Consider the following 26003-nt stretch of genomic DNA (forward strand, 5'->3'; position numbering starts at 1 on the left):
TTTTTTTTTTTTCTTTGAGATGGAGTCTCGCTCTGTCGCCCAGGCTGGAGTGCAGTGGCATGATTTCAGCTCACTACAAGCTCCACCTCCCGGGTTCACGCCATTCTCCTGCCTCAGCGTCTGGATATTAGATACTGTATGTCCTTTTTCATCTGTGGAACTCATTTATTTTATTTTATTTTTTTGAGAAGGAGTCTCACTCAGCTGCCCAGGCTGGAGTGCAGTGGCGCAATCTCTGCTCACCGCAACCACCATCTCCCGGGTTCAAGTGATTCTCCAGTCTCAGCCTCCTGAGTAGCTGGGATTACAGGCACCCGCCATCATTCCCAGCTAATTTTTGTATTTTAGTAGAGACAGGGTTTCACCATGTTGGCCAGGCTGGTCTTGAACTCCTGACCTCAGGTGATCCACCCGTCTTGGCCTCCCAAAGTGCTGGGATTACAGGCGTGAACCACAGCACCCAGCCCATCTGTGGAACTCTTATCTCACTGTCACTTCACAATCACCAGAACAGGAAAGACTGTATTTATAATTACTGATTTCAGTTTGCTCACCTAAATCCTAGATGCTGTTTTTTAGTGTGTGTGTGTGTGTGCGCGCGCTGGGGTGAAGGAGTCCTGAATTCACATTGTCTTTGGCCTCTGGCAATCTGCCTTCTGATTTCACTACTCAATTAAACTAGTCTATCTTGACATCTTTAATGCATTTTTACTTTTATTAACCTCCGTGCTATATTTGATAATATTTCAAATTTTTCTCCTTAAGATAGAATTGCTGCACTTAACTCCCAGATCCATTTGGACAAGTAGTTTCAATTGTTTTATTTGTGAAGGGAATAAGGGTGTCCAGCTTGCTCAGAGGAGTTTGAGGAGTAAATGCATGTTCTGGACTTACACACCGAGTGATTGATGCCTCGAAGAAAGCAAATGGCAAAGGATTAAGACAGTAGTGGATGAGATGAACCATGGGGGGAGAAGTGTTTCTGTTTGGGTTGTTTTATTATTATTATTATTATTTTTATTTTTTTTTTTTGAGACAGGGTTTCGCCCTTGTTGCCCAGGCTGCAGTGCAATGGTGTGCGATATTGGCTCACTGCAACCTCCGCCTCCCAGGCCCGGGTTCAAGTGATTCTCCTGCTTCAGCCTCCCAAGTAGCTAGCTGGGACTACAGGCGTACACCACAGCGCCTGGATAATTTTTTATTTTTAGTAGAGATGGCGTTTCACCATGTTGGTCAAGCTAGTCTCGAACTCCTGACCTCAAGTGATCCACCCACCTCGGCCTCCCAAAGTGCTGGGATTACAGGCGTGGGCCACCGTGCCTGGCCTTGTCTGGATTGTTGTAGAATGTAAAATTGGCCTGGGCACAATGGCTCACGCCTGTAATCTCAACACTTTGGGAGGTCAAGGTGGGTGGATCCCTCGAGCCCAGGGGTTTGAGACCAGCCTGGGTAATATGGCGAAATCCCATCTCTAAAAAAATGCAAAAATTAGCTGGGTGTGGTGGCTGCATCTGTAGTCTCAGATACTCAAGAGGCTACGATGGGAGGATCACTTGAGCCTGGGAGGTGGAGACTGCAGTTAGCCGAGATTGCGCCACTGCACTCCAACCTGGATAACAGAGCGAGACGCTGTCTCAAGAATAAATAAATGAATGTGAAATTGAAGGCAGGCATGGTGGTTCACGCCTGCAATCCTAGCCTTTTGGTAGGCCAAGTCAGGAGGACTGCTTGAGGCCAGGAGTTCCAGATCAGCTTGGGAAATATAATGAGGCCCCATCTATTTGAAAAGTAAAAAATTAGCTGAGTATGGTGGCGCATGCCTGTAGTCCTAGCTACTGGCGAGACTGAAGTGGGAAGATAGAGCTCAGGAGGTGGAGGCTGCAGTAAGCTAGGATCACCCCACTGCACTCCAGCCTGAGTGACAGAGCAAGACCCTGTCTCAAAAAGAAAAGAAAAAAGTGAAATTGAGCATATATTTGAAAGAAGCCACTACCACAGTGGTTCTCAAACTTGGCCTTTGTCAAAATCACCTGAGGGGCTGACCAAAACCACTTTCTGTGTGACCCACCCTTAGAGTTTCTGACTCAGTGAGTATGGGGTAGTCCCTGGGAATTTGCATTTCTAATAGATTCCCAGGTGATGTTGATGCTACTGGCCTGGGATCACATTTTGAGAACCACTGCTCTAGAACAAAACAATTCAAGTTATTTTTGAGGTGAAGAAGGGACGAATTTGAAGGGCAGAAAGTCTGAGATGAGGCAGGTCCAGAGGGAATAAGAAGGTGCAGCTGAAGGGAGTTAATCTTTGCAAGGAGAAGTGCTTCCCTCTTATGGAAGAGAGAAAGAAAAGAGTTGATAAGATGCTAAAATGTTTTGAGGTGAAAGAGAGGAATATTTAAGGGAGGCACCTAAGTTGGACTTTGAGACACAGCTTTAAATCAAATAGATCTGTGTCCAAATCCTGGTTCAGCAGTCACACTCACATTCCAAGTTGTATAACTTCTCTAAGCCTTAGTGCCTTTATCTTGAAATTCAGGATAACCGAACAGCACTTACCCTGTAGGTTGTTGTGAAGACTGAGTGATGAGCTAGTAGTACTGCTTCCTGTTAGTGAGCAGAGAGAGCGAGCCTGTGAAACAAAAAGACTAAGAACAGAGTGACCTTCACGGTAGCAGTGGGGGAGGTGGGAAAGTTGACTGTGAACTTTCACTGGATGCCTGTAATTTGCTGAGCATTAGACTTGGCCCTGGGGATGAAAAGGGCAAGGCTTTGGTCTTCAGGGATGGAAGGAGATGCAGAGAAAGTGAACATGTACAGTACGACACAAATGCTTTACCACAAACATGAAACATAGTATTATATACAAAGTACTGTTAGAGCATTAGGGATGGAATAGAGAGTTTGACCAGCAGTAGGGTAAGTGGTTGGAGAGAAAACACTACAGAGTTGATGTTTCAGCTAAATCAAGCTTGTCCAGCCTGCGGCCGAGATGGCTTTGAATGCAGCCCAACACAAATTCATAAAGTTTTTTAAAGCACTATGAGATTTATGCATGGACCTTTTTTTTTTTTAAGCTCATCAGCTACTATTATTGTTAGCTTATTTTATTTGTGGCCCAAGACAGTTTTTCTTTTTTTTTTTTTTTTTTAAACAGAGTCTCATTCTGTTACCCAGGCTTGAATGCAATGGCACGACCTTGGCTCACTGCAACCTCCACCTCCCAGGTTGAAGCAGTTCTCCTGCTTCAGCCTCCCGAGTAGCTGAGACTACAGGTGCCCACCACCACGCCCAGCTAATTTTTTGTATTTTTGTAGAGAGGGGATTTCACCATGTTGGCCAGGCTGGTCTCGAACTCCTGACCTTGTGATCCACCTGCCTCAGCTTCCCAAAGTGCTGGGATTACAGGCGTGAGCCACCGTGCCTGGCAGTTTTTCTTCTTTCAGTGTGGCCCAGGGAAGCCAAAAGATTGGACACCTGGAGCTAAATCTTAAAACATTAGTAGGAGGTGGCCGGTCGCGGTGGCTCATGCCTGTAATCCCAGCACTTTTGGAGGCCGAGGCGGGTGGATCACAAGGTCAGGAGATGGAGACCATCCTGGCTAACACGGTGAAACCCTGTCTCTACTAAAAATACAAAAACAAAATTGGCCAGGTGTGGTGGCGGGCGCCTGTGGTCCCAGCTGCTCAGGAGGCTGAGGCAGGGGAGTGGCGTCAACCTGGGAGGCCGAGCTTGCAGTTAGCCGAGATCATGCCACTGCAGTCCGGCCTGGGCCTGGGCGACAGACAGAGCGGGACTCTGTCTCAAAAAAAAAAAAAATTAGGCGGTCCACCAGCCTGGAGGCATATTCTCAGTCCTGAAATACATTCAGTTTAAGTTGGGGCCCCAAGGGAATGGCAGGGAATTCAACAGAGAAGTTAATTGGGATCAGATCAAACAGGCCTTTATGTGCCAGGTTAAGGAGTTTGAACTTTATCTGTAAGTAAGGGGAAATAAGACACTTAAAATGGTGCAGATATGTGTTTTATAGCGGTCACACTGATAACATCATAAAGGGTGTGTTAGATCCGAGAGAAAATAGAGAAGTCAGCATGAAGTTATTTCTGTCATCTAGGATAAAAAATGAGGACTTGAACTAACATGGGGGTGGTATGGAGGCATCTCACTGGAGAGAGATTTAGAAGGGAGAATCAGAACTCAATGTCTGGTCATCGGAGAGGGCAAGGATTGACCCATGCACTGAGACAGGGTGCATGAGAGCAAGGTGTGGATTTGGGGAGGAAGGCAAAGAACCCAGCTTGGACTGGCAGGTATGTCCTACCTGCCATTCACATGAAGAGTCCCAGTCTACAGCTGAATATGTGGGTCTGGAGCCCAGGAGAGAGGGCTGGGCAGGAAAGATAAGGATCCCGGAAGTGTTCCCTCAAATAAATATTTGAGTACCTCCTCTGTGCCAGGTTGTCAGGCTGTAGCTGAGACCCTGAGTGCGATGGAGTTGTCTGGGGAGGTGACTTCACTGAAAAGGAATGAAGGCCCTGCAGGCATCATCAGTTAAGCGGCAGCCTGTAGAGTGGCCTTGGAGGCAGGGGCAAGTCCGGAGTGGTCATGTGCGGCTTAAGGGAGGAAGGTGTCTGGAGAAGGGAGGAGCGCTCATCAGTGCCCAGTGCCTCGGGGAGGTCAAGCAAGGCTTCACACTGAAGGAGGGCCCTTGGATTTAAGGATGAGGAGGTTGCCTTGCTGAGTATGACAAAGTGGAGACCAGTCTTCTTTGAAGAAGCTCTGAAGGGAAGGAAGAGGACTAGCTGGACAGCGAGAGTGCTACCAGGTGCTCAGTAAGTGGCAGTGAAGTGCCTCACAGCCACCCAGGAAGTGGCTGTGACTCACCCCCCACCCGCCCGCTTTTTTAGATGAGGAACCAAAGCTTCTTAGGATGTTCAGTAATTTACCTGTGAGCACACAGCAGCTAAGCATCCAGAGGAGGGCTTCTAACCTGGTCTAGCTGCTCTCGATGCTGCTAAATGGTATGTGGAATAGGACAAGGGTAAAGAGATGGGAGATACTGTGAACACTGGCCGGTGCTCAGGGGAGGGAAGAACCAGGAAAAAGGGAGATGAGTGGAAAACAGAAAAGCGTGGGGACTGATTGAGGGCCTTGAGAAGCCTGGCGGGGGATGGCAGAGAGAGCCCAGGCAGAGAGCATGGCTGTGGAAAGGAAGAGAGCATGGCTGTGGAAAGGAAGAGAGCATGGCTGTGGAAAGGAAGGGCACCACGCTCACATACACAGAGCCCCTCACCCAAATCAGAATTTCCCCATAAATGGGAAGATTGTGGTAGGTACACTTTCAGGAGTTGTCATGATACATCTTTTCATATAGAATAGCCTGATTATGTTCATAGAATAACAGAGTTATAGAGGATTTTAGAGAGGTCTAGTCTAATCAACAAATAATTATCTGCTATTCTCTAAGTTAGCTCAAGTTGTTACTCCAAAATAACCTTCTGACCCTCTCTGGCTACTAACCAGTCTCTCTCCTCTACTTTTCTTAAATAACAGCTTTATTTATTTCTTTCATTTTTTATTTCAGTAGTTTTTGGGGTGTAGGTGGTGTTTGGTTACGTGGATACATTCTTTAGTGGTGATTTCTGGGATTTTGGTGCACCTGTCACCCAAGCAGTGTACACTGTACCCATTATGTAGTCTTTTATTCTTTTATCCCTCACTCCCCCCACCCCGGTCCCAAAGTTCATTATATCATTCTTATGCCGTTGCATCCTCATGCCTTAGCTGCCACTTACAAGTCATACTATACTTAAATAACATCTTTATTGAGATATAATTTACTTGCCATAGAATTTATGCTTTTTTTTTTTTTTTTTTGGTAGAGACGGGGTTTGTCATGTTCCCCAGGCTGGTCTTGAACTCCTGGCCTCAAGTGATCCACCCACCTCAGTCTCCCAAAGTGCTGGGATTACAGGCATGACCCATTGCTTCCGGCCACAATTTATGCATTTAAGGTGCACACTTCAGTGTTTTTTAGTATATTTACAGAGTCGTGCAACCATCAGCACAATCAATTATAGGACATTTTTATCACCCCAGAAGAAACCATCACCATCAGTCCCCCCACTGCCCTCCGGCCCTAGGCAACCTAGGCTAATATATTTTATCTCTTTATCTCCCTTTTTAAACTAAACTTGGGGAAGAACAGCCCGTACTGTTTCTACTACTCAACTCCCAGTTACTTCTCAAGTCAAGTGTTTTTAGTCCATCACTCCTCTGAAACTGCTCAGGCAATGTCATCCGTGACCCTCTACCTACCGGTCCCAGTGGACATGTTGAGCGTTGACCTTTGATGCATTTAGCCTGTCAGTCTCCCTTGTGCTCTGTCTTTGGCATGGGCTCGTCATCTGCCCCTTAGCTGGATTCTCACTCTTCCTGAATGATTGGATCTGTTCATATGTTCAGCTGCATGCCATGCTGATGACTGTCTTTTCACAGAACTCATAGTCAGTATAATTCATTGCCTTTTGGCCGTTACCTGGATGTCACGTAATCATGGCTGAAACTGAACTCAGCTTCTACACCAAAGAGAACTCTGCTTTGCTTTTTTTCCTGCTTACCCATGTACTCAAATTAGAAACGTCTTTCTCCCTCCTAATATAAATTGGTCTCCAATACCTGCTGAATTTTCTTCCACCCTAACTCTAAAATCATTTCTTTCCATACCCACAATCAGGTCCTCAGCTCCTTCTCATGGATTATTTCAGCAGTTTCCTACTCGGTCACTGGCTGTATAGCCCCTCCTCCTGAGATCCATTCCCCACATAATCATTATAAGAGCACTTGTAAATACACAAATGTGACCTCATCTGCTAAGCCTATTAAAATGATATTCAGCACTGTAACACCAATAAGCATTTATGCCCCTCCCCCCAACCCCCAGCCCTGTCCATCCCAGCCCCAAATCTGAATCTGATCAAGCTTCTGACTACCAGTTCACAGGAAATACAAGGGATAGAAGAACTTGTAAAGGAACCATGGGGATACAAACAGCCAACTATGGAAGTGGGAAATTCTACGGAAGTGATGAAGCTTCTTAAACAAATAATTGTCAAAGGAAAAAAAACAAAAGAGGGAGAGAGAATTGTTGAGTCTTAAGAGTTTGTCAACCAAATGCATTGTGTTGGATCCTGATTTGAATAAACCCACTGTTAAAACAGTTTTATTTTATTTTATTTTTTATTTGTTTATTTTTTGAGACAGTCTCGCTCTGGGATTACAGGCGTGAGCCACCACACCCGGCCAAAATAAAAATTTTTAATTTACTTTCACCATTAAGCTGAATCCTTTTGTGGTTTTTTTTTTTTTTTTTTCTTTTGAGACAGAGTCTCACTCTGTCGCCCAGGCTGGAGTGCAGTGGCGCGATCTCGGCTCACTGCAAGCTCCGCCTCCCGGGTTCACGCCATTGTCTTGCCTCAGGCTCCCGAGTAGCTGGGACTACAGGCACTCGCCACCACGCCCAGCTAATGTTTTGTATTTTTAGTAGAGACGGGGTTTCACTGTGTTACCCAGGATGGTCTCCGTCTCCTGACCTCGTGATCCGCCCGCCTCGGCCTCCCAAAGTGCTGGGATTACAGGCGTAAGCCACCGTGCCTGGCCCTTTATTTATTTTTATTTATTTATTTTTTTTTGAGACCGAGTTTCCCAGACTGGAGTGTGGTGGCACGATCTCAGCTCACTGCAACCTCCGCCTCCCGGGTTCAAGTGATCCTTGTGCCTCAGCCTCCCGCGTAGTTGGAATTACAGGCGCACTGCACTCCACCACACCTGGCAAATTTTTGTATTTTTAGTAGAGACAGGGTTTCACTACATTGGCCAGGCTGATCTCAAACTCCTGACCGCAAGTAATCCACCCGCCTCGGCCTCCCAAAGTGCTGGAATTACAGGCATGACACACCGCTCCAGGCCCAGTTTGATTTTTTTAACATCCAATAATGATGTGGTTACTTTTCAAAGAGGTTTTATATTTTAGAGATAAAAGTTGAAGTATGGGCATGGTGACTCACACCTGTAATCCCAGCATTTTGGGAGGTGGAGACAGGCAGATCACTTGAGGTCAGAATTTTTAGACCAGCCTGGCCAACATGGTGAAACACCATCTCTACTAAAAATACAAAAATTAGCTGGGTGTGGTGGCACACGGCTGTAATCCCAGCTACTCGGGAGGCTGAGGCACAACAAGAATTACTCGAGCCTGGGAGCTGGAGGTTGCAGTGAGCCAAGATCACACCACTATACTCCAGCCTGGGCGCCAGAGTGAGAAGCTGTCTCAAAAAAAAAAAAAAAAAGTTGAAGTATTTAAGGAGAAATATGATTCCCAGGTTAGCACAGGGAGTGGGTGAGTATACATGAGACAGATTGGCCATGTGTTTCAGCTGGACAGTGGGTTTGTGGAGGCTCGTTATACTTTTCTGTCTACTTTTGGTGTGTTTGAAATCTCCCATAATAAAGAATAAAGGAGTTTGTCTTAAAAAGATATTGATGAGATAGGAACATTTGAGCACTGATGGGATGTGAGATAATAATTATTTTTTAAAACTTTGTATTAGCTGGCCGCAGTGGCTCACACCTGTAATCCCAGCACCTTGGGGAGGCCGAGGTGAGTGGATCACCTGAGGTTAGGAGTTTGAGACCAGCCTGGTCAACATGGTGAAACCCTGTCGCTACTAAAAATACAAAAATTAGCCGGGTGTGGTGGTGTGTGCCTGTAATCCCAGCTATGCAGGAGGCTGAGACAGGAGAATCACTTGAACCTGGGAGACAGGTTGCAGTGAGCCCTCATAGTGCCACTGTGCTCCAGCCTGGGTGACAGTGAGACTCAGTCTCAAAAAAAAAAACTTTTTATTATGGTAAAATACATATAACATAAAATTTACCATCTTAACCATGTATAGATATATATAGTACAGTGGCATTGAGTACATTCACATTGTTTTTTTATTTGTTCATTTGTTTTTGAGACAGAGTCTCGCTCTGTCACCCAGGCTGGCATGCAGTGGTGCCATCTTGGCTCACTGCAACCTCTTGAGCCTGCAACCAGGTTCAAGTGTTTACCCTGCCTCAGCCTCCCAAGTACCAGGGATTACAGTCACATGCCACCTCACCTGGCTAATTTTTGTATTTTTAGTAGAGACGGGTTTCACCATGTTGCCCAGGCTGGTCTCAAACTCTTGACCTCAGGTGATCCACTAGCCTCGGCCTCCCAAAGTGCTGGGATTACAGGCATGAGCCACTGTGCCTGGCCTTTTACTTTCTATTTCTATGAATTTACTATTCCAGGTACCTCGTATAAGTGGAATCAATATAGTATTTTTTTTCTTTTTGTAACCAGCTTGTCTTAGTTGATGTGATGTCCCTAAGGTTCATCCATGTAAATATGTGTGACAATGTTGTCCTTCCTTTTGAAGGCTAAATACTATCCCACTGTATGTATATGTCACTTTTTTTTGTGGTGGGGACGGGACCTCACTCTTGTCACCCAGGTTGGAGTGCAGTGGCTCCATCTCAACACACTGCAACCTCCGCCTCACCTGGCTAATTTTTTTTTTTTTTTGAGACGGAGTCTCACTCTGTCACCCAGCCTGGAGTGCAGTGGCGCGATCTCTGCTCACTGCAAGCTCTGCCTCCAGGGTTCAGGCCATTCTCCTGCCTCAGCCTCCCAAATAGCTGGGACTACAGGCGCCTGCAACCACGCCCAGCTAATTTTTTGTATTTTTAGTAGAGACGGGGTTTCACCATGTTAGCCAGGGTGGTCTTGATCTCCTGACCTCGTGATCCGCCCGCCTCAGCCTCCCAAAGTGCTGGGATTACAGGTGTGAGCCACCACGCCCGGCCCTCACTTGGCTAATTTTTTTGTATTTTTTTTGTAGAGACAGAGTTTTGCCATGTTGGCCACGCTGGTCTCGAACTTCTGAGCTCAGGTGATCCACCCACCTTGGCCTCCCAGGGTGCTGGGATTATAGGCGTGAGACACCGTGCCCGGCCTATATCACATTTTTTAATCCAGTCAGGTATTTATGGGCACTTGGATTGCTTCTCCCTTTCCGCTATTGTGAATAGTGCTGCGACACACAAAAGGTTACAGATACCTCTTTGCTTTCTTGCTGTCAGTTCTTTTGGGTAGATACTCAGAGGTAGAATTGCTGGCTAGTATATGATAATTCTGTTTTTCAGTTTTTGAGGAACAGCCACACACTTCTTCACAGCGGCTGCCCCATTTTACATTCCCACTAATAGTGCACCAAAGTTCAGTTTCTCCACATCTTCGCCAGTACTTGTTATTTTCAAGTTCTTGTTGTTGTTGTTATTGTAGCCATCCTAATGGGTGTGAGGTAGTGATGAAAAAGAATTGTTAATGTTTCAGGTATAATGATGGTATCATGATGTTATATACAGATGTAAGAGTTCTTTCTATTTATTTATTTTATTTATTTATTTTTTGAGACGGGGTCTCACTCTGTTGGCAAGGCTGGAGTACAGTGGTGTGGTCTCAGCTCACTGCAACCTCCACCTCCCGGCTTCAAGCAATTCTCCTGCCTCAGCCTCCTCAGTAGCTGGGACTACAGGCATGCGCCACCACGCCTGGCTAATTTTTTGTATTTTTAGTAGAGATGGGGTTTCACCATGTTGGCCAGGCTGGTCTCGAACTCTTGACCTTGTGATATGCCCACCTTGGCCTCCCAAAGCACTGGGATTACAGGCAGGAGCCACCGCGTCCAGCCAAGAGTTTTTTTTTTTTTTTTTTTTCCCCGAGACGAAGTCTCACCCTGTCACCCAGGCTGGAGTACAGTGGCATGATCTCAGCTCACTGCAACCTTCACCTCCCAGGTTCAAGCAGTTCTCTGCCTCAGCCTCCCGAGTAGCTGGGATTACAGGCGCCTGCGAACACGCCGAGCTAACTTTTTGTGTTTTTAGTAGAGATAGGGTTTCACCATCTTGGCCAGGCTGGTCTTGAACTCCTGACCTTGTGATCCACCCCCCCTCAGCCTCCCAAAGTGCTGGGATTACAGGCATGAGCCACTGCATCCGGCTAAGAGTTCTTTTTAGAAATACATACTGAGAGTATTTGTGGATTAAATGGTATGATCTCTAGGATTTGTTTTTTAAATAATCCAGTTGTCCGGTGGAGGGAGGTAGAAATGAAACCAAATTGGCCAAATCCTGATATTGTTTCAGTTGCATGATGTTTGCATGGGGGTTCATCAAACTGTTCACTCTAGATTGCGTATTTTCAAATCTTCCTTTAAATGACATTTTGGGGCCATCGTGATCATTCCCAACGTCTCTCTCAGCACACTCCCCGTTGTGCTCTTTACATGTCAGCAACTGAAACTACTGCTGCTTTTCTGCTTGCCTCTTCCACCCGTTCCCACACAGTGTTCATTTGTGCATCTTTGCCTTTGCCTCTTAGCCTGGAATGCCTTCCTCCCCTCCAGAGGACTCTTCTGTTTCCCTGATACCCTAACTCAGGTATTCCCTTCTCTGGGAAGTCTTCTGCCATCCCTACACTGTCCTGCCCTCCCCTCTACTTCCTCCCCTAAGACTCCACCTCTGTAGCTTCTCCATCACATCCCAGAGGAGGGGGCAGATCAGCATGTCTTCATCTTCTTATCCCTGGGCTTAGTTACCCTGCCTAGAATATAGTAAAAACCTAGTGAATTTGGGGGGCTTTTTGTTTGTTTTTTGTTTTGTTTTGTTTTGTTTGAGACGGGGTTTCACTCTGTCGCCCAGGCCGGAGTGCAGTGGCATGATCTTGCCTCACTGCAGCCTCTGCTTCTTGGGCTGAAGCCATTCTCCTACCTCAGCCTCCTGAGTAGTTGGAACTACAGGTGCATGCCACCGTGCCTGGCTAATTTTTGTATTTTTTTCTTTTTCTTTTTCTTTTTTTTTTTTTTTTTTTTAGAGTCTCACTCTGTTGCCCAGGCTGGAGTGCAGTGGCGTGATCTCCACTCACTGCCACCTCCGCCTCCCAGATTCAAGCAATTCTCCTGTCTCAGCCTCCCAAGTAGCTGGGATTACAGGCATGCGCCACCACGCCCGGCTAATTTTTGTATTTTTAGTAGAGACAGGGTTTCACCATATTGGTCTTGAACTCCTGAGCTCAAGCGAACCACCCACCCACAGCCTCCCAAAGTGCTGTGATTACAGGCTGAGCCACTGTGCCCGGCTGTGAATTTTGAATAATGACTTGCACTCTATTTACTGTTAATTTATATACAGCCTGTACAGAGCAGTGTCTGCTGTATAGGAGGACTTTGGTGAATGGGTACTCTATGAGCCCCTGAGAGCGTCTCCTTGTTCAGGGTAAAAATTGGTATTAGAAGTATAGCAGTGTGGGCCAGGTGAGGTGGCTCACACCTGTAATCCCAGCACTTTGGGAGGCCAAGGCGGGCAGATTGCTTGAGGTCAGCAGTTCAAGACCAGCCTGACCAACATGGTGAAACCCCATCTCTACTAAAAATACAAAAATTAGCCAGGCGCGGTGGCGCGTGCCTATAATCCCAGCTACTCGGGAGGCTGAGGCAGGAGAATCACTTGAACCTGGGAGGCAGAGGTTGCAGTGAGCCAGCATGGTGCCACTGGACTCCAGCCTGGGCGACAGAGCAAGACTCCTCTCAAAAAAAAAAGAAGTATAGCAATGTGGAGTTTTAAAGCCAGTGGAACTCTAGATCATCTAACCCAGCCGTCTTCAGATTCTAAATGGATTATGTCTTAACATCACACATCCAGTTGGCAATCGCCTGCATTGTTTTCATGTCTACCAAGCAACTTCTGAGCCTTATTGGTTTCCCAAATTGGTTTTTCTCTAGTGAAGAGAATATACTGACTGCCTGCCAAGCACAAGAATCAATCTATTTAACAATTTTGTTTCTCAGTGAATTCTAACTTTGCTTGATTATCCTGCAGAAAGAGATTGTATTGTTAAATACTTACATAGCTTTGCTTTTAAAAAAGCTCTTTAAAAACTTTCTGTCGAAAAAGGTGATGGTTATATGCACATAGAACTATACACATGCATTATACTGATATCAAATTCCTGGGTTTGATATTGTGCTGTAATTACGTAAAATACAGTCATTGGGGGAAACTGGGTGAAGGGTGCACAGGACCTCTCTGTACTATCTTTGCAATTTTCTGTGAACGTATAATTATTTCAAAAACGTTTAAATTTAAAAAGATGATGTGAAAATGTTTAGGCACCAAACTACAGAGTTTTCTGGAAAATACCAGAACTGGAACTTTCTTTATGTCCTCGACAAGTGGATTTAGTGACAGGAATGGAGCTTATAGGGATCTTTAGTTCTCATCATGCTGAGTGGTTTGTATTCTAAATCAGTGACTATTCCAAACTAGTAAGACAAATAATGTCTTTAAAAGTGGGAATTTTACTAGCAGGAATTTTAGAACTTTTAGACAGTTCTGTGATTTTTTTTTTCTTTTTCTTTTCTTTTCTTTTTCTTTCTTTCTTTTTTTTTTTTTTTAAATTAACGGGGTCTTTCTCTGTCCCCTAGGCTGGAGTGCAGTGGCACGATCATGGCTCACCAGTCTCCCTCCTGGGCTCAAGTGTTCCTCTCACCTCAGCCTCCCAAATAGCTGGGACTACAGATATGCCCCACTGTGCCTGGCTAATTATTTATTTTTTTTAGAGATGGCATCTCACTGTGTTGCCTCGGCTGGTCTTGAACTCCTGGGTTCAAGTGATCCTCCTGCCTTATCCTCCCAAAGTGCTGGGATTACAGGCGTGAGCCGCCACACCCGACCATTTTTTTTTTCTTTTTTAAAAATATTTTACTGGCCCAGCGCGGTGGCTCACACCTATAATCCCAGCACTTTGGGAGACCAAGGTGGGCAGATCACTTGAGGTCAGGAGTTCAAGACCAGCCTGGCCAACATGGTGAAACCCCGTCTCTACTCAAAATACAAAAATTAGCCAGGCATGGTGGCACACGCCTGTAATCCCAGCTACCCGGGAGGCTGAGGCAGGAGAATAGCTTGAACCTGCAGAGGTTGCAGTGAGCCAAGATTGTGCCACTGTACTCCAACTGGGGCGACAGAGCAAGACTCCGTCTCAAAAAAAAAAAATTACAAAGATTGTTTGTGGCGCTGGTATGTGGGATTTCCTCACAGCGTAGTTCATTTTTCTGGTAATGACACCTGCTGGGTATCTGCGCTTCATCTAGGGGAAGGTGCTCCTTTTTGTACAGTTTGAAACTGACTCACTCTGTCCTGCTGCTGGTGTTTGATATGCAAGCTTCTCTTTCGGCATCACTCTTGGAAGTGGAATCAACTCACCAAGTCTGTTCTGACAAAGGGGATCTGTCGGCAGCAGACCCCAGCATTCAGAAGGGATCCTTCTTGAGACATCAAACCTCAGGAAACCTTGTGTAATTTTCTCAGTTTCACTGGCAATAAAACAGGAACAATTATGCTCATCCTCTAGGGTTGTTTTGAAGGTTGAGTGAGATCCTGAATTAACTGGGAATAATAGGTTAAGAATGATTAACTGGGAATACATCATAAGTAACTGGAAATGAGGGGTCGGCAAGCACATGACTTAAGTCAGGACTTCTTCCTACAGCACTTGGTTCAGATTTGTGCTTTATCAAATTAACAAGTTGCTACTTGACATGGATTTCCCTTCCTCAAGTCACTGAAAACTTGAGTGTTGCATGAAATGGACCTACTTTACCTGAAGAGAGGATCGGGGCTCCTGAATGTCCTGTGGACATACAGGGCGCTGGGAGAGAAATGTTGACTGTAGGATTGGGTTGGAATTGCCAATAGTTAACAATTACTGCCTTAAAAACTTCTGATGTTATAAGTCCCCCCCTCTCGTGGAGTCCCAGTGAGCTACGCCGGTGGAGTCCCTCTGACTCTGATGAGGAACACAGGTTGGGAGGGCGGGGTCTCAACACATGGTTAAAATAATGCAAGTGAGAGAAATGGGTGTTAATGAATGGAGAGAAGTGGGTGAGTTCAAGAAATGTTAAGGAGGTAGACTCCATAGGACTTGGGTACCAATTGTATGCAGGGACTGCGGAGCGGCAGGGAGGCTGGTTTCTGGTTTATGTGACAGGGCGGCTGGTAGTGACAGTCTTATGTAGGAACAGAGGAAAGGAAACAGGACTGGGAGAGGCTGGCCTCAGCTTCGGACAGCTGTCATCTGAGTCATCACTCAAGTAGAGAGGGGCTCAGTAGGTCTTTGGATAGACAGGAGTAAGAGCTCTGCAGAGGTGGGGCATCAGATGGCACATTTATTCACAGACACTTATCAAGTGCTGGGCACTGTCCAAGGCACTGGGGTCTCTGCTTGGCATTCTAGTGTTGGGTTAGGCCCTGACACTAGATGAGTGCCTCTGGTGAGTGGATCAGCAAGAAAGTACTGTGGTGTGGGTGGTAGGTGATGTGGATGATGGAGGAGATAAGCCACCTGAATTAGAAGCTGAGTCACCTCCAGAAAAGTTAGAGGGAAGAGGTGCTCTGGGCAAAGAGAAGAGCAGGTGCAGAGGCCCCAAGCAACACTGAGCAGGCGCATTTGAGAAGCTATAAGCTGTAAGCCAGCCGCGTGACCCCAGCATGCTGCACAGCAGGGAGGGCTGTGAGGGAAGTTGGAAGGGACAAGGGCTGAGCGGATCAGCGTTTGGTTCCCAGACAATTGGGTTTATTTGAGTGTGATGTTCAGTCATGGGAATTTGAAGGCATGGGAATGTGTGAAATCTCTCAGGTAGAGTATGTAGAGTAAGAGGGGGAGAGGACTGTACTATTTGATAGAAGGGCAGGAGAAGGGGAGACTTCTCAAAGGATACTAGAAACAACCAACCATAAAAGCAGAAGAGAATGCAAGAAAAGTGGTAAAGAAAAAGGGAACTTTAAAGATGGAAGCAGGCCGGGCGCAGTGGCTCACGCCTGTAATCCCAGCACTTTGGGAGGCCGAGGTGGGCGGATCACAAGGTCAGGAGATCGAGACCATCCTGGCTAACACGGTGAAACCCCGTCTCTACTAAAAATACAAAACAAAATTAGCCAGGCGTGGTGGCGGGCGCCTGTAGTCCAGCTACTCAGGAGGCTGAGGTGGGAGAATGGCGTGAACCTGGGAGGTGGAGCTTGCAGTGAGCCGAGATCGCGCCACTGCACTCCAGCCTGGGTGACAGAGCGAGTCTCCGTCTCAAAAAAAAAAAAAAAAAAGGTGGAAGGAGGCCAGGTGCAGTGGCTCACACCTGTAATCCCAGCACTTTAGGAGGCTGAGGCAAGAGGGTCGCTTCAGCCCAGGAGTTTGAGACTAGCCTGGACAACATAGTGAGACTCCTGTCTCCACAAAAGCAAAAAAATTAGCCAGGCATGGTGGTTCATGCCTGTGGTCCCAGCTACTCAGGAGGCTGAGGCAGGAGGATCACTTGAGCCCAGGAGTTTGAGGCTGCCATGAGCCTTGATCACCCATTGTACTCCAGCATGGGCGACAGAGTGAGACCCTGTCTCTTAAAAAAAATTAATAAAGGGCCGGGTGAGGTGCCTCACACCGGTAATCTCAGCACTTTGGGAGGCCGAGGCGGGCGGATCACCTGAGGTCAGGAGTTTGAGACCAGCTGGCCAACATGGCGAAACCCCATCTCTACTAAAAATACAAAATTAGCTGGACGTGGTGGTGCACACCTGTAATCCCCGCTGCTCGGGAGACTGAGGCAGGAGAGTCACTTGAACCTGGGAGGCAGAGGTTGCAGTGAGCCGAGATTGCACCATTGCACTCCAGCCTGGGCGACAAGAGCGAAACTCCATCTCAATAATAATAATAAAGATGAATTTTCAAGTGGCAGATGTTAAGAGGGAGAGGAAGGGAGTGCAGGGAGAGAGGGAAAGGAAGGACTGAAAATATGGCCTATGTGTAACAGTAGGAAGATCATTGCTGGCCTTGGAGAAAGCAGTTCTCATCTCCTCGCTTCCTTTTCCCCACATCCCATCAATTTCCAGATTGGCCAGGAATGTAATCCATATTGCCATAGATCAAGGTGCTGGCTCTAAGGGGTGGGAACTGGTGGAATTTGGCTGACAGGAGGATGATAGAAGAGGTAAAAAAGAGGAGGCAGGAGGAAAAGCAAATTTCCTGATGAGTAGGGCTAGAAAGTGGCATTGGCTGCCAGTGTGTAAGGAGCACTGATGAGAGAACCACGTGTGTCTTCAGCAGCTGTGTCTGTCAGCTCAGAGTGGAAGCATGTAGGTGTTGTCATTTTTTGGTGAGTTTGGCCACAAAGCATTCTGGGATTGCAGCGGTGGGTGGTTGAAGAAGGAGGAAGTGGAGATAGGCGAAGGATTATCCTTCCTATGAGGCTAGTGCATGGTGGGTGAGAGACTGACAGGATGCTGCTTAGGGGTCCAAAAGGTGTGGCCAGCTCCAGCTTGATTCAAAGCAGTGGTGGTATCCTGGAGCTCCTCTCCCAGAGCAGAGGATGGCAGGTGGCACCTGGAGAGTGTGGCCTCCCAGGGAGGGAGCTGGCACAGGCTAGGATGGGAGTTAGGTCAGCAGGGTGTCTTGGTGGAAGGCTGAGCACACGTGGTTCTCCAGCTGACCACGAGATTCTGATCATATTATCTCCCAGGACTGGGTCCTCCTGGAACCCTGTACACTGCAGAAACTCTTCAGTAGTTACAACAGGAACCTTTGAGCTGAGCACCCAGAAGTACCGGATGCGCTAGAGCAGGCTCCTGTATTTATATTTGGCAGCCAGTCTAGTATTGCTTTATAGCACCTTCTGTGTTTGTTCTTACATAACTTTTAATCTGTTCAGGCTGTTTTCCCATCTCTATTGTGATTCTTGGAGTTCAGGCTCCAAGGCTCACTCATCCTTGCCCTGCATATCAGACACTCCTGCAAATGCTCAGGGCTTAAAAATCTGCCGGGGCCACCACATTACACACTCCTATCCCCACCTACATTATTCCAGTTAAATTTTGTGAGTAGTTGACAAAATGCCCTACTGTTTCCTTTGGTTAAAAGCAATAGGTATTACAAAATTGAGTTCTTACATTGGAACTTGTCTGCAGCTGTTTGCATGTGGATATTGAATGAGGGAGTGGTAGCTTTTGTACTTGTTAGGGCAAAGAAAGATTCTGTTTCTAATCTGAGACAACCAGCTGACTCATCAAATGCCTTGACCCTTTAGATTTCCATCTTTCCTTTTCCTCCTAGGTAAATGGAAAACTGAGCTCCCAGGTTTACAGATAGCCCAGACCTGGCACTGTGGAACAAAAGAAAATGGTAGAAAAGATGAAAATCAAGGAAATGTTAGCAACTAATTTTTATTTCCTCTGGCCATTTAAATGGGTATGAATTTACCTTCCACAGGGAAAACTTTTCAAATAATGGCTTTTATAAAGGGTCTATTTTATGTGCATGGTTCCCTTCCACCCCTAGGTGGCAGGAGAAAGCAGAAGAACCTGCATGAAAGTAAAGCAAACGTCCTGCAGCTGTGGGGTGGTGTTGTGAATCCTAGGATTGTTGCTTACCTCTGCCCTGCAGCTCCATTTCTCAGGCATTCCAGTGATTTTTTTTTCTTTTCAGACCGACTTAGTTACCCATATATGGGTTTTTAAAAATACTGACTTGGCTAGGATTTATAGAGCACTGTGTAGTCAGCTTTAACAGTTAAGAAATAAGCAAATCTTGATGTGGGGAAAAGAAGAACAGGAACATTAGAATTGGAGATTAGAGGTTAAGAAAATGGTCCTCCCTGGTGTCCAGTGGGTAGTCTGCTGTTGAGAACTGATGCCCGTGGAGTTGCCCCAGGCGGGACACCCAGGCCAGGGCACTTCACCTGGGCTCCTGGGGTTGGTGTGGAGAGTCAGGTGGCCTTTCTCTGCAGCCGGAGAAGCTAGCACAGGGGGCTCCCTGACTCCTCTGAATCCTGTCTAAAGATAATAATGAAGGCTGTTACTTGGAACATTTTCTGATAACATGCTATAGATGCTTAGGGTTTATGGGAAGAGGGGATGGTACTGAGGGTGGGGGATAAAGGACAAAAACGTAATAAAGTAAACACAGGAAAGGAGCAGCATGTGTTCAGAAGCTGAGCATAGGCACCTCTGGGCAGTGGAGTTGAGTCCTGACTGCAGCACATGCAGCTGAGGAAGTAGTAGAAAGATTCCATCTTCTGTCCCCTTCTCATCCCTTCTGACATGTTCTTATCTTGAAATCGCTGCCCCTGAACTCCCAGGGTACTTACTGTGTGCTGCTCTCAGTCTGTAGCCATGTCTGTGTATGTCCCATGTCCTGAAAGCCCACGGGAGGAGGAGCTGTTTTGTTTGTCTTTATGTTCCCCACAGCACTTGTCTCTGGCACAAGGCAGAATCTTAATAACTTTAGTGGCATGAATCCATCAAGGAGGAAATGGGAAGCAGAGTCACAGTGTCACACCAGACATGATTGTGTTCAAGCAAATCATCCCAATAAAAAGTAGTGAGGGGCAGGCCGGGCGCGGTGGCTCACACCTGTAATCCCAGCACTTTGGGAGACTGAGGTGGGCAGATCACCTGAGGTCCGGAGTTCAAGACCAGTCTGACCAACATGGAGAAACCCCGTCTCTACTAAAAATACAAAATTAGCCGGGCATGGTGGCTCATGCCTGTAATCCCAGCTACTCCGGAGGCTGAGGCAGGAGAATGGCTTGAACCCAGGAGGCGGAGGTTGCTGTGAGCCAAGATCACGCCATTGCACTCCAGCCTGGGCAACGAGTGAAACTCTGTCTCAAAAAAAAAAAAAAAGTGAGGGGCTGGGCACAGTAGCTCATGCCTGTAATCCCAGCACTTTGGGAGGCTGAGGTGGGTGAATCACTTGAGGCCAGGAGTTTGTGAACAGCCTGGCCAACATGGTGAAACCCTGTCCATACCAAAAAATACCAGAAGTTAGCCAGGCATGGTGGTGCACATCTGTAATCCCAGCTACTTGGGAGGTTGAGGCATGAGAATTGATTGAACCCAGGAGACGGAGGTTGCAGTGAGCTGAGATTGTGCCACCGCACTCCACCCAGCCTGGTGGCAGAGCAAGGCTCCATCTCAAAACATATATATATGTATATGTGTGTACTCTCTGGCCTTTTTTCGTTGGCTCCATTCTTGGGCATACCTCCAGACGAGATGGCTGTGGGCAGCCTCATGCCTGTCTCCTGCAGAAAGAGGACTGCAGAAGCACTTTAGCTAGACATCAGTTCTGACTGGTTAGGTACAGGACCGTCAGGGAAAATGGAGGTGTGTCCCCAGAAATGGGAGTGTAAACTACGCAAGCAGAATCCACTGGCGAGCATTGCAGAGACATCAGCCCTTGGCTTGTTACTGTCATAGCAGAGCAAATTCATATGTATCTTAAGTCATTCTTTTCAATGTTTTTCAGCATCTTCATGATACAGTTAAGAGGAATCTTGACAGCGCCACTTCCCCTCAGAATGGCGATCAACAGAATGGCTATGGGGACCTCTTTCCTGGGCATAAGAAGACTCGCCGGGAGGCCCCTCTGGGAGTTGCCATCTCTTCCAATGGACTGCCTCCAGCCTCCCCCCTCAGTCAGTCTGACAAGCCTTCTGGAGCCGACGCCCTGCAGTCCAGTGGGAAGCACTCTCTGGGGCTAGACTCTCTCAACAAAAAGCGTCTGGCTGACTCCAGCCTCCACTTGAATGGAGGCAGTAACCCCAGTGAGTCATTTCCTCTGAGCCTGAATAAAGAACTGAAGCAGGAGCCTGTCGAAGACCTGCCTTGCATGATCAGTGGGACTGTCGGCTCCATATCGCAAAGCAACCTCATGCCAGACCTCAACCTTAACGAGCAGGAGTGGAAGGAGCTCATCGAGGAGCTGAACAGGTCGGTGCCCGATGAAGACATGAAGGACCTGTTTAATGAGGACTTTGAGGAGAAGAAGGACCCAGAGTCTTCTGGCTCTGCCACACAAACCCCCTTGGCACAGGACATTAATATTAAGACAGAATTCTCTCCAGCAGCCTTTGAGCAAGAACAGTTAGGCTCTCCACAAGTGAGGGCCGGGTCTGCAGGGCAGACCTTTCTGGGGCCTTCCTCTGCCCCTGTGAGTACAGATTCCCCCAGCCTAGGGGGCTCCCAAACCTTATTCCACACCTCTGGTCAGCCCGGGGCGGACAATCCCAGTCCAAACCTGATGCCGGCATCAGCCCAGGCCCAGAACGCACAAAGAGCCCTTGCAAGTGTGGTATTGCCCAGTCAGGGCCCAGGAGGGGCCTCAGAGCTGTCCTCTGCCCACCAGCTCCAGCAGATCGCTGCCAAGCAGAAGCGCGAGCAGATGCTCCAGAACCCACAGCAGGCCACCCCGGCACCAGCCCCGGGCCAGATGTCCACATGGCAGCAGACGGGGCCCTCCCACAGTTCCTTAGATGTCCCTTACCCCATGGAGAAGCCTGCCAGCCCTTCCAGCTACAAGCAAGACTTCACTAACTCCAAACTGCTCATGATGCCTAGTGTGAATAAGAGTTCCCCTCGGCCCGGAGGCCCCTACCTCCAGCCCAGCCATGTGAACCTGCTGAGTCACCAGCCACCGAGTAACTTGAATCAGAACTCCGTGAATAACCCGGGGTCTGTGCTGGACTATGGCAATACAAAACCCCTTTCTCATTACAAAGCGGACTGTGGGCAAGGCAGCCCAGGGTCTGGCCAGAACAAGCCAGCCCTGATGGCTTATCTTCCCCAGCAGCTGTCCCATCTGAGTCACGAGCAGAACTCCTTGTTTCTGATGAAGCCAAAGCCAGGAAATATGCCTTTCCGATCACTGGTTCCACCTGGCCAGGTAAGTATGAGCCTTCGCTTTCTGTTCCTCTGCTGCAGACACTTCAGTGAGGTTACTCGCTACTTTGGATGTTAATTGGGTCCAAGGTAGTTGTGGGAAGAGGGAGGAGGGAATAGCTGCTGTCATCCTTTGCTCCTCTTGGGAGTGGAAATTTATAAAATAAACCAGGGTTGATTGTTAATAAAAAATAGGGTAAAGTTCCCTAGCATGGCTTGATTTTTAACTACACAAAGGTTTGAGGAATCACCTGCATTTAGTCCAGTGTCTCTTTCATGCCGTAGGATTTAAATTAAGTGATTTGTGACTGTGTTTTACAGATAAACATTACATTTAACGTGCTTCTTAGAGGCTTGGCTTTTTTTTTTTTTTTTTTTTAAACTACCTTTCAGATCTCCATGTACAAAATTCCCTAATTTTTGGTAAGCTTATAACATTGTAGGCACATGCTGCTTCCCAGCACAGCTCAGCTCTGTGCTTACTTCATCATGGTTCTAAAGCTTGGTAGCATCAAATGGAAAATGGCCCTTCTGGTTGTTTCCTGTTTTCCGCTAGTGCAGATAAGCCTGCAGTGAACGTGAATTTGTAATACATGCTAAAATTTTGCAAATTGAAAAGCCCAGTGCCGGTAATATCATGAGGAAATAGACACACTCCTGTATTGATGAGAGTGTGTAAATGAGCTCACTGCTTTTGGGAAGTCATTTGACATTATGTATTTTTCACATGCTGTAAAATGTTCATATGCATTGACATACTATATACCCGACAAGTTGATCTAAAGAAATAATCCAAAATAAAAGGAAAAGTTATATCCAAGATATTCATTGTGTGGTTATTTCTAATAGCCAAAAACTGTAAGCCGTTTAAGCATCTCCCAGTGCTGATAATTCCACTTACTTCAGCCAGTAAGATGTCTCACGCCGTTCAGCAACCCCTGAAGAGAGGCTCAGTGGCACACAGGGTGCTTGCCATCTGGGTAGCACTTTGCACCTTACGAAGCACTCTCAGTAGTTCTTAAGCTTCTGGTGACTAGAGTGAAGAAATTATACCACAGAATCTTAGAATGAATAACTAGAAAGGAGCTCAACAATTTGAACTGGTTTAAATAATGATTGCTTTTTGCCTATCTTCTGCTAAGTTCCCCTTTTCTTCTAAGTGTCAGTAATGATGGAATAATATTGTGGTGGCCTTTGACAGAACTCTCACTTGTGGTCTATATATTGACAGAATATCTGTTAAAGTTCTCATTGATTCTCAGTATTTTTTGAGGATGGGTATTTGACAAAAGCTGAGCAGTCTCTTCCAGTAAAATGCTTGCACAGATGTACAGTTTCGGGTCGTTTAGGGATAGCCCGAAATCCAAGGTTTATGCACATGAGACAGAGTGGTCTCCATTGACCAAAGCCCCCTTCAAAGTGTTCTTCCCCTAGGCCGGGCGCGGTGGCTCACGCCTGTAATCCCAGCACTTTGAGAGGCCGAGGTGGGTGGAGCACCTGAGGTCGGGAGTTCAAGACCAGCCTGACCAACATGGAGAAACCCCATCTCTACTAAAAATACAAAATTAGCCAGGTGTGGTGGCACATGCCTCTAATCCCAGCTACTCAGGAGGCTGAGGCAGGGGAATCGCTTGAACTCAGGAGGCGGAGGTTGCCGTGAGCCGAGATCGTGCCATTGCACTCCAGCCTGGGCAACAAGAGCAAAACTCTGTCTGAAAAAAAACAAAAAGTATTCTTCCCCTATTGGCCCCCTCTGCACTCAGATGTCCTGATAAGTGAGCATTTCTAAGCCTTGATTGCTTACTGGAACTATCGTGTGCAAATATGAAAGCTTACATACGCTTAATGTAAAACCATACCTTTGTCACTGGTGAATCACTGGGAGCAAAACTAACACCTGTGGAGTGATTGTTCGTTGCTAGGCGCCTGTATGCTCAGATGTCATCACTTTTGGTCTGTGCTCCAGCCCTGTGGGATGGTTGTTATTGGAGGTCAGAAGGGAAGCAGAGACTTGGCTTCAAGAGAGTGAACCTTGAATTCACTGGATGGAGCTTATTTGGTCTGATCAGAGCTTAGAGACTTCACAGTCCCCTATCTGTGTTGACAGGAGCAGAACCCTTCCAGTGTCCCTGTGCAAGCCCAGGCTGCCAGTGTTGGGACCCAGCCGCCTGCCGTGTCCGTGGCCAGCTCCCACAACAGCTCCCCCTATCTCAGCAGCCAGCAACAAGCCGCTGTAATGAAGCAGCATCAGTTGCTTTTGGACCAACAGAAACAAAGGGAGCAGCAGCAAAAGCATTTACAGCAACAGCAGTTCCTTCAGAGGCAACAGCACCTTCTCGCAGAACAGGTAAAAAGAAAAGTGGAAGGAAACCACCGCTTCCCACCTTTGCCTGCACCTTGAGTCACTGCTGCAGTCACACCTTCTGCTTGTGCGTGTGGATTTGCGCAGACTTGCATGCCTGTTGTTAGAGTGCTTTGCCTTTTAAAAACATCTTTCCAGGAATGTGGCATTTCTCAGACAGGGGTAGTCTATGTCAGAAGCTGCTTCGTGTCACTTAGTGGAGAGTACTCAAGGCAGACTCGGGGGCTAAAACTGTTTGTGAAAGGGACATTTTCCTATGTTTCTGGTCAGCAGCTTCCAAGCCACTGAGCTCACGTGTCTGTCAGTCCACTATGGGGTCAGCTTTGCTGCCACTACAGAGCCTGTTATAAGCCAGAACGTGCAAAGGGAAGTGAAGTCATCCCTGAGGGAAACACAGTTCACTTGCTTGGTTACCAAGTGTAGTGTGCAGGCACTAAGGGTTACAAGTGAGAGTTCTTTTTTTTTTTTGGAGACAGAGTCTTGCTGTCACCCAGGCTGGACTGCAGTGGTGTGATCTTGGCTCACTGCAGCCTCCACCTCATGGGTTCATGCAATTCTCTTGCCTCAGCCTCCCGAGTAGCTGGGACTACAGGCAAGAACCACCATGCCTGGCTAATTTTTGTGTTTTTAGTAGAGATGGGGTTTCACCATGTTGGCCAGGCTGGTCTTGAGCTCCTCACCTCAAATGATCCACCCATCTCGGCCTCCCAAAGTGCTGAGATTACAGGCGTGAGCCACCACGCCTGGCCTTAAATTACATCTTTAAGACATAAGAACTGGCTCCAGACTGTGAAGTTCATTGAGGACAATCACTGCCTCAGTTCTGCCTTTAAAGAAAGCAGCTTTATTGTGATGTAATTCACACAGCATACACTTCACCCACTTAAGTGAACAATTTAGTCATTTTTAGTATATCACAGAGTTGTGCAACCATTACCACAATCCATTTTAGAACATTTTCATTACCCTAAAACAAATCCCATACCCATGAGCAGCCATTCTCCCATCCACCCAGCCTCTCCAGCTCCTGATCTACTTTCTTTCTCTATAATTGTCTGCTCTGTGCCGGGCGCGGTGGCTCACGCCTGTAATCCCAGCACTTTGGGAGGCCGAGGCGGGCGGATCACGAGGTCAGGATATCAAGACCATCCTGGCTAACACAATGAAACCCCATCTCTACTAAAAATACAAAAAATTAGCTGAGCATGGTGACGGGCGCCTGTAGTCCCAGCTACTCGGGAGGCTGAGGCAGGAGAATGGCATGAACCCAGGAGGGGAGCTTGCAGTGAGGAGAGATCGCGCCACTGCACTCCAGCCTGGACGACAGAGCAAGACTCCATCTCAAAAAAAAAAATTTGTCTGTTCTGGACATTTTATATTTATGTTATGTCATTTTCAATCATGTGCTAGGTAACAGCAATTGATTCCTCTTGATAATAATATTCCATTATATGGACATGTTACATTTTATACATTCGTCTGTTCATGAACATTTGGGTTTCTTGTTTGGGCTGTTAATGAGTATTGCTGCTGTGAACATTCATGTACAAGTTTTCATATAGACATCTGTTTTCATTTTTCTTGGGTAGATACCTGGGAGTGGAATTGCTGGATCACATGGTAATTTTTATGTTTAACCTTTGGAGGAACTGTCAGACTGTTTCCCACAGGCTGTCTCATTTTACGTTCCCACCAGCGGTGTGTGAGGGTGCTGATTTCTCTACATCCTCACCAACCACTTGTTACCATCGGACTTTGATTCTGGCCATCCTAGTGGGATCTCATTGTAGCTGTGA

General features: G+C 47.0%; 1 protein-coding gene across 1 annotated transcript in view; it reads left to right on the forward strand.

Annotated features, from left to right (window-relative positions):
* MAML1 (mastermind like transcriptional coactivator 1) overlaps nt 1–26003 on the forward strand; it is a 52048-nt gene that overhangs the window by 19677 nt on the left and 6368 nt on the right. The window contains exons 2-3 of the mRNA XM_024247051.3: nt 20434–21849; nt 23953–24192. Coding sequence (XP_024102819.1) covers nt 20434–21849; nt 23953–24192 — 1656 coding nt within the window. The remainder of the gene's footprint in view (nt 1–20433; nt 21850–23952; nt 24193–26003) is intronic.

Source organism: Pongo abelii, chromosome 4 (assembly GCF_028885655.2).
Source record: "Pongo abelii isolate AG06213 chromosome 4, NHGRI_mPonAbe1-v2.0_pri, whole genome shotgun sequence".
Taxonomy (NCBI): Eukaryota; Metazoa; Chordata; class Mammalia; order Primates; family Hominidae; genus Pongo; species Pongo abelii.